This window comes from Scyliorhinus torazame, chromosome 12 (assembly GCF_047496885.1).
Source record: "Scyliorhinus torazame isolate Kashiwa2021f chromosome 12, sScyTor2.1, whole genome shotgun sequence".
In the NCBI taxonomy this organism is placed as follows: Eukaryota; Metazoa; Chordata; class Chondrichthyes; order Carcharhiniformes; family Scyliorhinidae; genus Scyliorhinus; species Scyliorhinus torazame.
In genome coordinates this window covers 218,479,475-218,496,971 of record NC_092718.1, presented here as the reverse complement: position 1 = coordinate 218,496,971, position 17,497 = coordinate 218,479,475, and the positions used below count along the sequence as shown (strand labels likewise).

Sequence of the window (17,497 nt, the reverse complement as noted above, 5' to 3'; positions counted from 1 at the left end):
AGGAAAGCACACATTTGGGGGTGTTGGGAGAAGATTTGGTTCATGTCAGAATGCACGAGGCACACTCACACAGAGTGGCTACTTGACAGTCTGCCCAGCCCAACAATCCCAGGGTGATTCAGCAAAGGGACAATAATCCAGAATCATCCAACCTTTTCACTGATCTACAACACTGACTTCCCATGGCCTCTGCAGTAGTCTATAGATTGCAACTTGTTTACATGGTCCCAAATTTGGGATGTTTTGAGTTCATCAGTTCATGCTTTTGATGTACAAACTACTGCACAAACCTGTAACATAGGGGGAAAAGAAAGTTAGAAATCTGAAATGACAGAATGTTGGAAACAGTCAACCTCCTGAGGTCAGAACAGACCTATTAAATGCTGCAGATTGCAGTCCTTCATAAGACTAGAGACACAATCATTTGTCTCAATCCCTCCCATTCCACAGCTTGTGCCCAATCCATCCCAGAACGTGCTCTTCCTCACCCATCCTCAAAGTTCTGTATTTTATTAAAATATCCCCCAATTGCAAAGACTGTCCAGCCTGCAGCCTCTCTCATGGAAGTCCAGCTCCAGCTCGTCGCCAGTTGCAGTCAGTCCCTTATCCAGTCCCATGAACTGCAGCAGGTAAGAGGAAATTTCAACATCGAGCTTCTTTAATTTAGATGTGCAAATTTTTATTTTTTTTATTCTTCATCAAAATGTAGTTCTACAATAGTATACAGCGTTTTCATACTGAATTTGATATATCCTCCAACAGCAAGAACTGCTCACCATCCACATTTCCATCTTTGAAACATTGAAAAACACACACCAACCAGTTAGTGTTGAGCCTTCCCTGTGTGGAAGGAAAATTTAAGGTTTTTAAGTCCTCCTGATATATATTTTTTTTAAATCAAGAAGCCCGGTCATAAATTATGAAATTTCATACATCAATATCAAACAAGTGACAATTTATCCAAACAAGACACCAGGTGGCTGCTGATCGGGGACATATTCACCAAGGTGTAGATGTTGCTTCATTCTACTCTTTTAAGAACCTGTGGTGTGTCTTCGTTTAGATTCACTTGCAATGAAGAAATGGATACTCTACAATCGCACTGTTAATTAATACTGGTTCAGCCCCCAGCAATGGTGTTCAGAGTCTTGTACAGACTTCAATGGGTCATTCAAACTGTCAACACATTGGCAAGTTTCTTGGTCCAGCATGATCAAATAGCATTGCTGCTTGAAGGAGACACACCATCACCTGTATGTCCAAGTTACTCCCCTCTGCTAACAATAGGGCTACCTAGAAATCTACATCCTCTGCACTCCTAGCTGGCAAGCACAATTTGAAGGGCAGAGATACGAGAATGTGTATACAGGGCTCGGAGCACAAAGGACAGAAAAAAGCAAACCGGGGTAGGGGGTGCATATAGCTTATTTAAAACAATACCAACAGAATTCTATAGTTGGTAGAAGTTTAAGTGGAATAGGCTTTAAAAACCCAACAGATACAGCTATCAGCTAACTTGCTGCACAAACAGGTGATCCCAGGCGAGTTGGATTTGCCCAGGTCAGTTGGACGACATATAATCCCAACCTAAAGAACGCACTGCTCTACAAGATCAGCCACTGACAAAACACATAACAAAGTGTGACATCAGTAGATGTTTTTAAATAAAATAGCAGCCCAGTGAGGTCAGCGAGACCTCTGTGCGAGAGCTGATACCAGACTGTATGAGGGTGACCTGGGGGGGGGGGGGGGGGAGGGGGGGATCACATGTCTGAAGAATGTAGTTTACAAAAATACACTTAGAAGGTAATAGAACTCAAGTATTTCCTACAAACACGTCTGTAAAAATGCATATGGTAGATTATTCATGAAAATTGGGTACAAATTCTTAATGAAAAAAGGTGACGCCCCCCCTCAGGTTAAGGGCTCTCACGATAATGGTTCTGCTTCAGAAATTGGCACGGTCACTACAGGTTTTAGGCCCCAGTCTTGTCCATTTAGGTCCACATGAAAATGCAATTATCCACCGGCATATATAATATTGCAGCTCCTGCTCCAAACACATCCTATCCCTAGCTTGGTGCTGATTAGGTGCAGTTTTTCAACAGTAACTCCATCAACTGCAATGTTTCCTGCAGATGGATCAAGTTTACCCGTAGCACGTATAAAAGCAGCTTATATTTATCTTTTCTTGTTTTTAAAGAATACAGCAGCAGTCTCCTCCACAGTGGGCAATTGCAGCAAATAAGTTAAGCCAAGCTCTGTGGAGGCACCCTTTTCACATCATAAGCAAAAAGAAGAAAAATTACAAGTGTTCATTTAGAATTAGGGCTTTTAAAACAACAACAAAAAACACACTTTAAAGCTACTCAAATTATTAGAACAGGCACATGTCCCATTCCAGTATGGTCATTGGATATTTGAAACCTTAGACTAGAGAAAAAACAAAATAAATACTTAAGATGTCGACACATTTATTTCCATCATCTCAACCTGCTCCTGCCTCCACCAGAAACAGTCCTATAAATTGTCAGCACTACCTTGCCGGGACAATATCTGTGAGCTCCTTCCACTGCTTTGGCAGATTGGCAAGTTGGCGGATTACTTGCAACTTCACAGGACTATTGCTCATCTTTACTGAAATCCACAAGGAGAAATATTCGTAAATCTGCTGCATGAAGATTTCATACTCCCAGCGCACGTTAAAACTCCTAGTGACAACACAGCACGGCATCTTTGCAGATATTCAAAATCACAGGGACAAAGCATTGGAGGAAAGTTACCGTCGAGTGTGTAGCATCTAGGACACACAATTGAAAAGAATCCCAAGAGACGGCAACTCCAGGAGACCAGAATTATCAAGACACCCTCCCCTCTGTATACTGTCTACAAACTAATTTTTAAATCCATTACTCAAGCTTCTTCGTTGAAAATTGAAAACACTGGACGGCAGTTAAACTGCTTTAGTCGGTCACACCTGTAAACGCTGTAAAATACTTTTCATCAGGAATAAAGTTGATTTCCACAGCAAGGCCATACATTTAACCACAATAGTCATCACTACACCTATCTGTGCTAGAGGTCAATCAATAGGATACTCAGTTCTTCTGTCAAACATTACAAGTCTGACCCTTTCTTGATGTGCAGTGAGGCACCCCGCCCCCTCCATGGTGTGTGATGCTGTGTTGCTACACACACCACTTATCAAAAAAGCAGTGATTTTCTGAGATACAAAACTACTTTAATATCTCTGTTTTTGCTTAAATCTCAGACCTGCTATCACATCCAAAGAACACAGCCATTTCCATGCTCTTGCCATGCTGATTTAGCATATGGATGCCAAGGGGACATGGGAAAGGGAATGCTCTTAACTTGCCACCAAAACTAGTGACAGACCCGTACATACCAGTACTTCACCTAGTATTACACAGCTCAAAATACTCATTAGTCACAACTAAAATTCAGAAAGGCATGATCCGTCATTGCGCAGTAGTGATGAACATGGGACAACGTCCGAGAAAGTTGCTCGATACTGGAATTTAGTGACAACACTGAAATCTAATGGCACACCAGATATTCTACCATTTCAACCATCACAAAGTCTTAAAAGTCTCCCAGCTAGAAAATGAATCACCATTAATTCTGTTCTGAACACAAACCAATCAGAGCTGAAGTCCTATAGTCCTGATTTATCAGGCTGAATTATTTGGGTGCCCGGGTGGAAACAGAAGCTTGATTAGGGGCCCTGCCTTCTCTAACATGCAGATTCAAACATAAAGAATCCCCAAAACGAGTATGGTGGTCATTAATGTAAGCGCAACATTTGTTTATTGTTAAACTTTCTTTACTGTTAAGTTTGTTCTGTAAGGGGAAAAAAATTTTGTTTGAAAAAATTTCAATAAAACATTTTTTTAAAAAAAATTCATGTAAGCGCAGGAGTTCAAAAATTATTTTAAGATAAATTTTTGTTATTTCCCTGGCTGACATTTTTGGGTGGGGGATGGTGAAATTTGAGGGGACAAGAGTCAGCACAAAGACAGTAAAAAGAGGAATACGCTGCACAGTTGATCAACAGCCGCCACCCTGTCACCCACAGACTTTGTGATGTGTGGTTTTATATACAAGCATAAACAGGCACCTTTTCAGTGTTTGTCCAGCAGCATTGGCACTGTAGTACTCTCCACGGTAACCTGACTGAGCTCATCAAATAGTGACTCCAATCACAAGCACCTCTCGCATAACTAGTCGACATCGGTAAAGCTTTGAAGTCTTGAAAAGCTTGGGGCGGGCGGGCGGGAGAAACTGTTACAGCCCTGAACTATTGAACAAAATATTCCAAATCGAATTATTCCGAAAACCACTCGCGAACGATTGTTGCTATCCAACCGTATCTGTGTGCTAAAAACAGTGCCAGCTTTCTATTTTCAAACCGCCATTAACAGCTCTGAAGCGAGCAAAGACTTAAGGCTTTTCAATGGGCTTGTGAGGGAGACCAATGACTTGCAGGTGCCAATGGCATCACTCGCACATGACTGCTGTTACTCGGACCCTCACTAACAGGCAACATTCAGACAGAATTATTACACATTTGTTTTTTAAGTTACAGTAGTATAGCAATATTCAGCCAGTGTATGGAAGAGAAAAATAAGAACGCATTTAATGCCTTTGTTGCCAAACTTGTCAGCAATTAAAATTCATTATCTGATAGAGGTCTTTTTGTTTATGAAGGATTACCATCAGAAACTACTTTAAGCCTTCCAGACAGACCAGTGATGAGGAATAGCATGGACATGGAATTTATAAGATGTATTCCAAGGATAGGTCCTGCCTCTGATGACCGGAAATAGAAGCTCTATAAATAGATTATCCAGAATCACCCATTTAACGTGGAGTGAGTTCATAGGGGCAAAATCAAATAGCATTTTAGTTTTTGCAATTAAGAGTTCTTTGTGATTGGAGCAGGGTTATTTTTAATTTCCTCCCTTTTAATTGGTTCCTCTACTAAAGCTAACTCATGTTCAGGTTTTAATGTATTGTTGTTAACATTCCTACTGCCCCCACGACCAGTTACTTTCCCAGTTCTGGCCCTAACAGCACACGCCGTGTCATTTGACTGTGTAGGGCATCGCTGTTGAGACCAAAATATTCAGCATCCACAACGCCTAAACAGCAGGTGGTCATTGGAGAGCAACATTGGAGTGGAAATGTGCAGAGAACAGCTTCCCCAGGACAGTAAAGTCAAATGCAGTGATTAAAAACACAGCCCAGGACTCAAACCCAGGACCTTTGCACCAGTTCTCCAGTTCATTTGCCATCAAGGAGGAATCATGAATTTAAGACAACCTCATCTAAAGGAAGACATAACTGCACAGTCTGATTCAGTGCATGGATTTGCATTAAAAAAAAATAAATCATTTATTGTGCATTTGATAGTTCCTTTTCTTAAAAAAAAAAGTCATTCTTTTGATGTGGACATCACCGGCAAGACCAGCATTTATTGTCCATCCGCAACTACCCCGAGAAGCTGCAGGCAGGCTGCCTTCCTCCTGAAATATTGCACTCTTTGCAGCAATTTGTGTTGCAATTGAGCAACTTCTTAGGCCACTAAATTAGTGTGGAACTGAAGTTGCATACCAGCCCACACCAGGTAAAAGCAGCTCGCTTTGGTCCCCAAAAGGACACTCGTGAACCAGCTGGATTATCAGAGGGCTTCATGGTCACTTTTAGTACAAGCATACCTGGTGCAAGGCAAATGATGTCTCCTCCCAGCCACCTCAAATGCTGCAGGTTTTTAAAGGCACGATATTACACAATGGCAAACCTACATAGGTCAATAAAGCAGGGGGCAAAGAGAGGGGCTTTACTCGCTGATGGCAAGAACTATTCACAGTTTTCATAGTGATAATGGGTCACGGTGCACCTCTGACTCAACACAATTATTCTACCTCCCCATATAACACAGAGATTTGCTGTATGATATCTGACCGTTAACTAAAACCCTGAATATTTACAGCACTAAGTATTAATTGGGACAGTGCATGCCAGTCTCTTGGACCAGAAATATAGGGATTCCCGAAATACAGATGCGACAGCAAAACAACTGCATTACCTGATGGAAATGACCAAGAGGCGCCTCCCTCAAACAACTAACACCTGCCATCCGAGGCAATGTGTGCGCTTTACTAGGCACCCTGGGGTAAGTCACCCACACACCATCTTTATGACTGAAGATCTCTTCCCCCTTCCCATCCTCCTTCCCCACCCTTCGCCAGTGAGCTCTGGATGGATAAAAGGAGTCGGTCAGTGTTACTTGCCCACGAGGGTGAAGTAAGCATTTCAACTTATAATTGCCCTTCGCTACGGAGTCCACGGGCTCTTAATTTATTTCACTTGCCCTTGTATTCTTCCCCAATCCCCTTAAAAAAAAGAGAAACAGAAAGAAGAAATGGAGAGGGTGAAAGGAAAGCACAAAAGGCGTTTAAATAAATTACCATAAAATCCAGACTGCACTGTCATCTGCAGTGACAGTTCTTCATTTTGCTTTGAAGCTACGGCCTATTTTGATCTACATTGCAGAAAAAAAATAAACAGCTCTGTAGATTTAAATGAGTTTCCAATCTGTCACTTCTTGGGTCATAAATATCACTCTGAACATTTTCCCTCCTGGTGACAGTTCTGCAAATGGATCATCCATCAGGGTTATACAGAGCTCTGCAGTTCAGAGATTACAGAGGCTGCTACAAGCAGCAGTACACATGGGATGCAAGAGGAAAGGGAGCGGGTGGAGGAACCACTAAAAATGTTAAGCAGAAGCCACATGACCACAACCTGCTGGTAGGAAAACAGTCCGGCAGATGCGAAAGAAAATTCAGATAAATATGCTGACACGCTTGAAGTGGTATAATGGGGCTCCTGCATCTCTCTCGAGAACTGCTAATGGGGACAATTGTGCAGTTTTACACTAAACCTCGCTAGTGCTAGTGAGTGATGTGTGGACACTTGCCAAATAATTCAACAGCTGCCATCAGCTTTTCACACCTCACTTCAAATCAAAGATTCTGACACTGCAGATGTTTTTGCAAGATTGCATCTGTTTTGCATTCTTTCCCCCTCCAATCCTGTCACTGAAGCCAGTTTCTAATCATACATCAAGGTGGTGGCTAGACACACAGACCTCAATCTCATGAAATATTCTTCCTCATGAAAAGGGATGAGAGATGTTTTTTTCCCTCCAAACTGGTAGGTTTAAAAAAAAAATTAGACAAGTTTGGCAATCAAAAGGCATTAACACAAATAACATGATCCAAAATTGCTGTTAAGACTGACTAGAGCACCAAAGTTACTTGAACCCAGCTCATCTGTACACATGGTGGTGAATATGACTATTCTGATTAAGATTTGGTTCTGGGCCTCGGCTAATCGAGGGCCTGTGGACCTTCCCCAACATCCCCATAGTCTGGTCTCTAAAGCAGGAGTTTTGGTAGTCTCCACCTAGGTAGTCCATGGTCTGCAGGACATTTGTTTGGCTGGAGGAACCAGCCCCAGCTCGAAAGTGAGTCCCTGCCACACAGTCCACCGGGCCGGAGGCTCCTCCATGAAACACCATCCCCAGGTCCTGGGACCCGGAGCTGTCGCTGTTGGGAGTTGGAAGGATGTTGTTCCATATTGGCTGGAAGTACTGCCCGTTGGAGTACGGAAGAGCCCCCTGGATTCCGTTGACGGGCGGCGATGGTGACAATTTATCTCCAGGAACCTTCAGATTGTAAGGTTGGCCCAGGCACAGCTCAGCAGGGTAACTCAACGTCTTGCTGGTGAATCCAGCTCCAGAAATCTCTCTGTGGAGCTTGTTAGGATGCCCTGTTCCAGCAGTGTCTCTGGTCAGATGTTGCAACTGTGCCAATTGGTGCTGATGCCATGTGGCAGAATCTATGTCATTCTGGTAGGCCGCTTGCATCCTGCTCATATTGCCCATGGCAACCCCACCAGGGGCAATGGCATTGATGGCGATGGTTGGGTCGCCCGGATTTACGATGCAGGGGGGCAGGTGACCTGGCACACTGTGGCCAGACACCCGGGTGCTGGCGTGGATCAGCACATTGCGGCTGATGGGGCTGGGGTTGGCAATCTGTCCCTCACAGACTGAGGTAGTGGTAAGGCCCGCGCTGGCCTGGCACATCTGGTATATCTGGTGCACAATGCTGTTCAAGTCAGAGGGCTTGTTCTGCTGCAGGTTAGCAGCCATGGAGAGCGGAATGGTTGAGGTAGACACTGTGACGTTGGGAGGGGCATCCCCGTCTGGGCGCATCTTCCGATATCCATGTAAACCCGGTTGCAGCAGCATGTTTTGGGGGTGGGATAAAGTGCTAGGTGCAGCATACGGAGCAGACGGGGGATTCATGTCCGGCAGCAACCTTGCGCGGGTTCCGTTGAAGTCTTTCACAACCCTTTTCGTGGGCAGCTTGACGATTGCGAGTAAACCACGATGGGAGCTGGCCTGAGAAGGGTAAGGGCTGAATCGCTGGCCCGAAGTATCCAAACCGTTTACCGTACGACGGAGATGTTTCCTTTGTGGTACTTTGACACTATTTGGGAAGATTTTTATAGTCAGTGGATTGTTGGCAACTTTCTTAGCATATGCATCCAATTCTGCTGGGGTTGGGTACTGTGCAGATCTCATCTTCTGTGTATTTTCCCCTATGAATGAAGAAAACAAATATATGAATGACATAGAAGATCAGTTTATGTACAGTCATTTAGCTTGCTCTGACTACAAGGTTAGCTATCAGGAGAACAGCATTTCAATAATTTCTCCCCCTCAAAAAGTATAGAGAACATACAGTGCAGAAGGAGGCCATTCGGCCCATCGAGTCTGCACCGACCCACATTAATCCCTCACTTCCACCTTATCCCCGCAACCCAATAACCCCTCCCAACCCTTATGGACACTACGGGTAATTTAGCATGGCCAATCCACCTAACCTGCACGTCTTTGGACTGTGGGAGGAAACCGGAGCACCCGGAGGAAACCCACGCGGACACGGGGAGAACGTGCAAACTCCGCACAGACAGTGACCCAGCGGGGAATCGAACCTGGGACCCTGGCGCTGTGAAGCCACAGTGCTAATCACTTGTGCTACCGTGCTACCCCGTGCTACTGTAAAAACAGTAGATTTTGACCTTCACAATTATAAATCGGGTGTCAAAGTGAAAACCTGGCAGAATCTGTATCTGAAGTCAAGAGGCGATTTACATAATGCAGTGTCGGCTCTAGCTCAAGTCGGTTGCACTTATGCCAGAGTCAGAATGTTCAAGCTTATAATCCAGGCTTGCACTCCAGTGCCACATTGAGGGAGTGCTGCACTGCCACAAGTGTCTTTTGGATAAGACTTTAAACCCAGGCCCCATCTCAATGGCCAGGTGGTAAAATAGCTGCCATGTTTCCTACCTCAGCTGACCCAAAGGAACATCGTGATATCCTTTTTAATTAAAGCTTCACCCTCAATCCTTCATGTTTTTAAAGTAATCTTATTTTCCAATTAAGGAGCGATTTAGCGTGGCCAATCCACCTACCCTGCACATCTTTGGGTTGTGGGGATGAGACCCGGGCAGAGACGGGGAGAATGTGCAAACTGCACATGGACAGTGACCCAGGGCCGGGATTGAACCCGGGTCCTCGGCTCCGTGAGGCAGCAGTAACCACTGCACCACCGTGCTGCCCAACCCTCACTCCTTCATTAAATCAACATTCTTGTCCGCACTATCTCCAATAAATCTTTACTGCCTTGGTCACTGGAAGGAGAAAATTCAATCGTCCAGTGTTGTGGATAAGTACATGAACAATGTGAATCAAAAACTAATTATTTTGTTAGTTTCTCTTGCTGTGCTTCAGACCCTTAGCCACGTTCAGCCAGAGATTTGTTATTTCGCTTTCTTATTGTGCAGCCAAGCTCATTTAATGATCCTTCCTCGAGCAAATTCTAACACCTTAGTTCTGGTCTATCAATATCTTGGGATTTGTCTGAACGAAGCCTTAAAACAATTAACACAGGAGGCCAGAGTGAGACAGGAAATTTTTGGAGGTGAAATGAATGACCTTTTGATCAGCGACAGAGCACAGTCAATTAAAAGCAGCAGTTCAAGGCTGCAGTGCAAGTACTGCCGGCGTCAGCCTGCCGTGAAGACTGAAAATATTTGCAGCTCGCGAGGACAAAAACAAAATCAAGTTTCAGCTTTAAAGATCCATGCTGGAGAGTAAAGATTTGCTCGCAATCGCTCATACCCGAGGTATGATAATAGCACAAATGGAACCCACAATGAGCCAATAGGAGCACAATTCAGAGTTAAGTGTTTAATCCACGAACATTGTACTACTGTGTGCGCAATGCTTTAATCTCATTATTCACATTCCGATAATGTAACTTGCCTAAAGCACTCAAAACTACATGCTTTGTTTCACGGACTGCTTTGAGAATTTGACATGGAATCTTGACTTGCACGATTCTGCAGTAGGACCAAAATTGGGCAAAATGGAAATTAAAACCAGAGTAACAGACTGAAAGACAGCAATCTGATAAGTCTCGGGAAATCTCCAACTTTACTACCCATTAACCTAAGCTGGGGCAGCACGGTGGCGCAGTGGGTTAGCCCTGCGGCCTCACAGCACCGAGGTCCCAGGTTTGATCCCGGCTCTGGGTCACTGTCTGTGTGGAGTTTGCACATTCTCCCAGTGTTTGCGTGGGCTTCGCCCCCCAGAACCCAAAGATGTGCAGGGTAGGTGGATTGGCCAAGTTAAATTGCCCCTCAATTGGAAAAATTAATTGGGTACTCTAAATTTATTTTAAAAACATTAGCTCATCAGTCAGAGGACAAGTAGACTGGCTAGCATGATACTACCGAGCTAGGGCAGAAAGGTTCCTGCCTCTACCAGTTCAAAAACTAGACCATCTGCAGCTTAGAATTAAAATAAAACTGACATTTTATAGTAGATTTAAACCCTTGCCAACATAATCTCAAAAAGTGCGATAGACTGCTTACCATAAGACAGAACCCAATGATTAAAGTGCTCTGACAACATGCTATGACAGCCAGAAGTACAGGATGAAAAGGAGATGAAATATGCACCTCAGAGAGGTGAGGACCAATTCTTTTGGCGGTGTGTGGGGCTGCAGAAGGACAATAGCATGGAAACCAGGCACCTTTTATTTTCAGCTACCTTCAGCTGGGAAGATATTAACATGGTTAAAAAAAAAAGGTGGCGGGGGAGAAAAGGAGAGAGAAAAGTGACAGGGAGAAACGTTCCGTTTCCCCTGAAGTGCCAGTATCAGCACTTCAATAAAATGTGACTTAAATAAAACCGACAATGGAAACTCAATGTAAACACATTGAACTCCCCCAGGGAAAGTCTGAAATGGTTTATTTAAAAGCGACTGAAAGATCAAAAGGATTCTGTGGAAACACACCTCAACTGCTACATCTGTGAAATGAAAGACTTGCAAAATGAATGCCATTGCTCCCAGCATTCAGGGAGAAAATAATTTTAGCCCCAACAATTCAAGCAGTTCCTCAGAACATAGGGCCATTGGGAGTAGTTCATTTTTCAAGTCATTCCACCGTGCTCCTGTTAATACCATCACTATTGATTCAAGCCAGGGTTACATAATGTAAAAATGTTCTCTCCAGGCAACTGAGTTTGGATGGACAAAAACCTATAAATAGTCCCTTCTACTGCATACTTGCAGTTCAAATGGACCCAATACAAAGCTATCACACTGCTGTCATCACGCTCCATTGAAATGTTCGAGACACAGCCGGGTTATTTTTCCCATCTACCAATGTGATAACAGATGAAGAGATGCAGCACAGAATTAACTAGGACACACACACACACACACACACCATTTTACTCCAGCTATCCTCTTTAGAATGGTGGCAGAAGTGATTTGGGGTGGAATTTACATACCTCCATTTAACGAGGAGTCCGGAGCTCATTCAGGCTTCAACTGATTAAAAGGCCTGGTGGAATTCAGCATTTCGAACATCAACAGATGTTGGAATTGGCAAAAATTCGCACAGAACCTCAACATCCCTTTACCACACTGGAGGGGGTGTTAAAACAATTTACACCCATTAACTACTTATTAAAACAATAGAATTGAAAGCACCGATGCCACGGGACATTTGTCAGCAAGCTTTGGTTGAATAATCCTCCAAACTGACAATTGGTTATGAAGCAGACTCGATCCACATCCGTTTCCTTTTTAAATACAACCGTAAGAATTTGGGTAAATAAACATCCTCTCCAGCCCAAACAGTTACAGGTGGAAACCCCAGGGTTTTGTGCTGGGGCTAATTTCCGCTTGCCACCTTCAAATGCTGCGTTCACTGTAGAAACCAGTAGTTTCAAAACTTTGGGGCGGATGGGTAAAACACAATTCATCACCTTCCTTAACATGAAATGCTTCACACACCCACTCACTCAGCACCACTGGACAGTCGGCCATGGCTCAGTGGGTAGCATTCTCACCCGAGTCAGAAGGTTCAAGACCCACTGATTGATTGGAGCACAAAAACCAAAGTTGACACTTATTGTGCTGGCGAATCTCAACCAACATCACAAAAAGCAGGACCATCTGTTCATAGGCAAATTCAATAATGACTAGACAAGACTTAAACAAATATTTCACTGGCTGTAAAGCACTTTGAACAAAGCTATAGAAATGCAAACCTCGCTTTTTCAGTTGGTTCCCATGTTTCCACGGTGCTATTTACAAGCGATTGGAGATGTGGAGCAAGAAGTGGGAAGTGACTGAAAGCAGAATCCAAAATTCCAAGATACGCAGCGATAAAACTAGGAAGAGTGAGATAAAGATGGGGGTGTCAGAAGGCAAGAGCAAAGGGATGGTGTTGGGAACAGAACGTCGTTAGATCTGGAAACTATAATCTGTCACTGATGTAGGAATGATTTGATGGGGGCAGTGGCGAGGGGAAAAAGAGATGGTGTGGTGAGAATACTCGAGACTAAAATCAAGAAGTGTATTAAGTGTGCAATAATTGGGTATTCTAAATTAAAATAAAAAATTCTCTGAACCATTTAGGAGGCTTTTAAAAAAAAATTTAGAGTACCCAATTCTTTTTTCCAAATTAAAGAGGCAATTTAGCGTGGCTCTTCCACCTACCCTGCACATCTTTTGGATTGTGGGTGTGAGACCCACGCAGACACGGGGAGAATGTGCAAACTCTAACACAGACAGTGACCCAGGGCCGGGATCGGGGCCGGGATCGAGCCCGGGTCCTCGGCGCCGTGAGGCAGCAATGCTAATCCATTTAGGATGCTGATACTTTGAATCCAATCCGCTTTGACACACAAGTCACTATATCGGGATGGAGCTAAACACCCTGATGGGACACTGCCAATGGTCCACATGCTGCTGTACTGACCATTCCATGTAGCGAATAAACATTTTGAGGTACTTGTGGTATAGTAACAAAATAAATATACATGAAACCATAAACATAGTGCAAAAGCCATTTACCTCTCGGACAGGTCCCACCCTTATTGACCCCCTACTCTAATCTATATTAGCCGCCCAGTAATAGTTGCTAAAGTTTGGCACGCCAGCCTGCCCTCTCCCCGACTCCGCTCAAGCATCACCTTCCTTACTCGCGGGGTCTTGCCCGCCCAGACGAAGCCGGTGATCACTCGGTTGACCCGCTTAAAAAAGGACTGCAGAATAAAGATGGGGAGACACTGAAATACAAATAGGAATCTCGAGAGGACCATCATTTTCACCGCTTGCACCCTCCCAGCCAGAGACAACGGAAGCGCGTCCCATCTCCAAAAATAGTCCTTCATTTGGTCCACCAGCCAGGCCAGTTTCAATTTATGTAGCCGGTTCCATTCCCACACCACTTGGATGCCTAGGTGCCGAAAGCTTCCCTCTACTAACCTAAACGGCAGCTCTCCCAGTCGCCTCTCCTGTCCCACAAACATTTCACTCTTTCCCATATTAAGCTTACACCCCGAAAACCGGCCAAATTCCCAGAGTCCTCATGATTTCTTCTATCCCCTCTATTGGGTCCGAAACGTACAGATGCATCAACCGCATGGAGCGAAACCCTGTGCTTCACAAGCCCCCCCTCCCCCGGACCAGTCCTCTCCAGCCCCTCGAGGTTCTCAGAGCAATTGCCAACGGCTCTATAGCCAACGCAAACAACCGTGGGGAGAGGGGGGCATCCCTGTCTCGTCCCCCGGTGCAGTCTAAAATAGTCCGATGTTGTCCTATTCGTCCGTACACTTGTCACAGGAGCCTGATACAGTAACCTGACCCAGTCAATAAAGCCCCTCCCGAATCCGAACCGTCCCAATATCTCCCACAGATAGTCCCATTCTACCCGATCAAAAGCCTTTTCTGCACCCGTTGCGATCACTACCTCCACCTCACTACCTTCCGGGAACATCATGATCACATTTAACAGCCTTCTTACATTGGCCAACTGCCTGTCCTTAACAAACCCCGCCTGGTACTCCCCAATAACGTCCGGAACACAATCCTCTATCCCGGAGGACAAGATTTTGGCCAGCAACTTGGCATCTACATTCAACAGGGAGATCAGCCCTACAACTTGGCATCTACATTCAACAGGGACCCACACAGCTCTGGGTTCTTGTCCCACTTAAGAATTAGCGAAATCGTTGCCTGTGACATCATCGGAGGGCAACACCCCTCTTTCCCTTGCCTCATTGAACATCCTCAACAACACCGGCCCCAATATCCCCGAGAACGTTTTATAAAATTCCACTGGATACCCGCCTGGACCCGGGGCCTTATCCGCCTGCATGGCTTTCAAGCCCTCCACTATCTCTTCCAGCCCGATTGGGGCACCCAACCCTTCTACCCGCTCCCCATCTACCTTTGGGAAATTCAGCCCCTCCAAGAAGTGCCTCATCCCCTCTGGCCCCGTAGGGGGTTCCGACCTGCACAGCCTGCTATAGAAATCCCTAAACGCCTTATTCACCCCTACTGAATCACCAACCAGGTTCCCATCTCCGTCCTTTACTTTCCCCATCTCCCTAAGCTGCTGTGCAAGCATTTTGCTGGCCTTTTCTCATAGATTGCCCCCCTCGCCTTTCACAGCTGCTCCACTGCCCTCGCTGTGGTCAGCAAGCTAAACTCCGCTTGTAATACATAGAACATGGAAAATACAGCACAGAACAGGCCCTTCGGCCCACGATGTTGTGCCGAACCTTTGTCCTAGATTAATCATAGATTATCATTGAATCTACAGTGCAGAATGAGGCCATTCGGCCCCCCGAGTCTGCACCAGCTCTTGGAAAGAGCACCCTACCCAAACTCAACACCTCCACCCAACACCAAGGGCAATTTGGACATTAAGGGCAATTTATCATTGGCCAATTCACCTAACCCGCACATCTTTGGACTGTGGGAGGAAACCGGAGCACCTGGAGGAAACCCACGCAGACACGGGGAGGACGTGCAGACTCCGCACAGACAATGACCCAAGCCGGAATCGAACCTGGGACCATGGATCTGTGAAGCAATTGTGCTATCCACAATGCTACCGTGCTGCCCTTAAGAACAAATAAATCTACACTATATAATTTTCCCGTAATCCATGTACCTATCCAACAGCTGCTTTAAGGTCACTAATGTTTCCGACTCAACTACTTCCACAGGCAGTGCATTCCATGCCCCCACTACTCTCTGGGTAAAGAACCTACCTCTGATATCCCTCCTATATCTTCCACCTTTCACCTTAAATTTATGTCCCCTTGTAATGGTGTGTTCCACCTGGGGAAAAAGTCTCTGACTGTCTACTCTATCTATTCCCCTGATCATCTTATAAACCTCTATCAAGTCGCCCCTCATCCTTCTCCGCTCTAATGAGAAAAGGCCTAGCACCCTCAACCTTTCCTCGTAAGACCTACTCTCCATTCCAGGCAACATCCTGGTAAATCTTCTTTGCACCTTTTCCAGAGCTTCCACATCCTTCCTAAAATGAGGCGACCAGAACTGTACACAGTACTCCAAATGTGGCCTTACCAAAGTTTTGTACAGCTGCATCATCACCTCACGGCTCTTAAATTCAATCCCTCTGTTAATGAACGCGAGCACACCATAGGCCTTCTTCACAGCTCTATCCACTTGAGTGGCAACTTTCAAAGATGTATGAACATAGACCCCAAGGTCTCTCTGCTCCTCCACAATGCCAAGAACTCTACCGTTAACCCTGTATTCCGCATTCATATTTGTCCTTCCAAAATGGAAACCTCTCACTTTTCAGGGTTAAACTCCATCTGCCACTTCTCAGCCCAGCTCTGCATCCTAATCTCTGCCGTTCCCTTAAAAGCCCTGCCTCTGGGGTCTCCGCATACCTCCTATCAATCTGTAGTGTCTCCTTTACCAGTCGGTCCGTCTCTGCCCTGTCCACCTTCTCCCTATGGGCCCGGATCGAGACCAGCTCCCCCCTGACCACCGCCATCAGTGCTTCCCACACCACCACTGCTGAAATTACCCCCGTGTCGTTGACCTGCAGGTAGTTTTGAATACATTTCCTCAGCCGCTCACACACCCCTTCATCCGCCAAAAGTCCCATATCCAACCTCCAGTGCGGGTGCTGGTTACTGTCTTTACTAACCTGCAGGTCAACCCAGTGCGGAGCATGGTCTGAGATTGTAATCACGGAGTACCCAGTCCCCACCACCTCAGCCAGCAAGGCCCTGCTCAAAATAAATAAATAAATCTGGGAATACACTTTATGCACGTGAGTAGAAGGAGAACTCCTTCACCCTCGGCTGCCCAAATCCCCCCCCCCCCCCCCCCCCAATCAGCTCCATGAACCCTCTTAGTTCCTTTGCCATTGCTGGCACCCTGCCCATTCTCGAGCTTGACCGGTCCAAGCCAGGGTCCATAACTGTGTTGAAGTCCCCTCCCATGACCAACCTGTGCAAGTCCAGGTCCGGTATCTTCCCCAGCATCTTCTTTATAAACTCCACATCATCCCAATTTGGCGCAGACACATTTACTAATACCACCTGCATCCCCTCTAGCTTCCCACTGACCATAATGTATCGACCTCCCACGTCCAAGACTATTCTACCCGCCTCAAACACCACCCGCTTATTGATCAGGATAGTGACCCCTCTAGTCTTTGAATCTAGTCCCGAGTGAAAGATCTGACTGACCCAGCCTTTCCTCAGTCAAACCTGGTCTGTTACTCTAAGGTGAGTCTCCTGCAACATTACCACGTCCACCTTCAATCCCCTAAGATGTGCAAACATACGTGCCCTTTTGACCGGCCCATTTAACCCTCGAACATTCCAGGTGAACAGCCTAGTTGGGGGGCTCATTTGCCCTGCACCCCTACCCCCCCTCTGCTGATCAGCCATCCCCTTTTTTAGGCCCGCCTCCAGCCTGTGCCTCCACCGGTCCATCCCCAGGCAGCCCACCTCCCCAACCTCCTCTCTGTCCCTCAGCCC

At 45.6% G+C, this 17,497-nt stretch overlaps 1 protein-coding gene across 2 annotated transcripts in view; it reads right to left on the bottom strand.

Moving 5' to 3' along the window:
• Nucleotides 1–654: 654 nt before the first annotated feature.
• Nucleotides 655–17,497, bottom strand: part of fam222ba (family with sequence similarity 222 member Ba) — a 70,294-nt gene continuing 53,451 nt past the window's right edge. For both annotated transcript variants that reach the window (XM_072469949.1, XM_072469951.1), the window contains exon 2: nt 655–8,694. In XM_072469949.1, the coding sequence (XP_072326050.1) occupies nt 7,355–8,677 (1,323 nt within the window). In that variant the 5' untranslated portion in view covers nt 8,678–8,694 and the 3' untranslated portion in view covers nt 655–7,354. The remainder of the gene's footprint in view (nt 8,695–17,497) is intronic.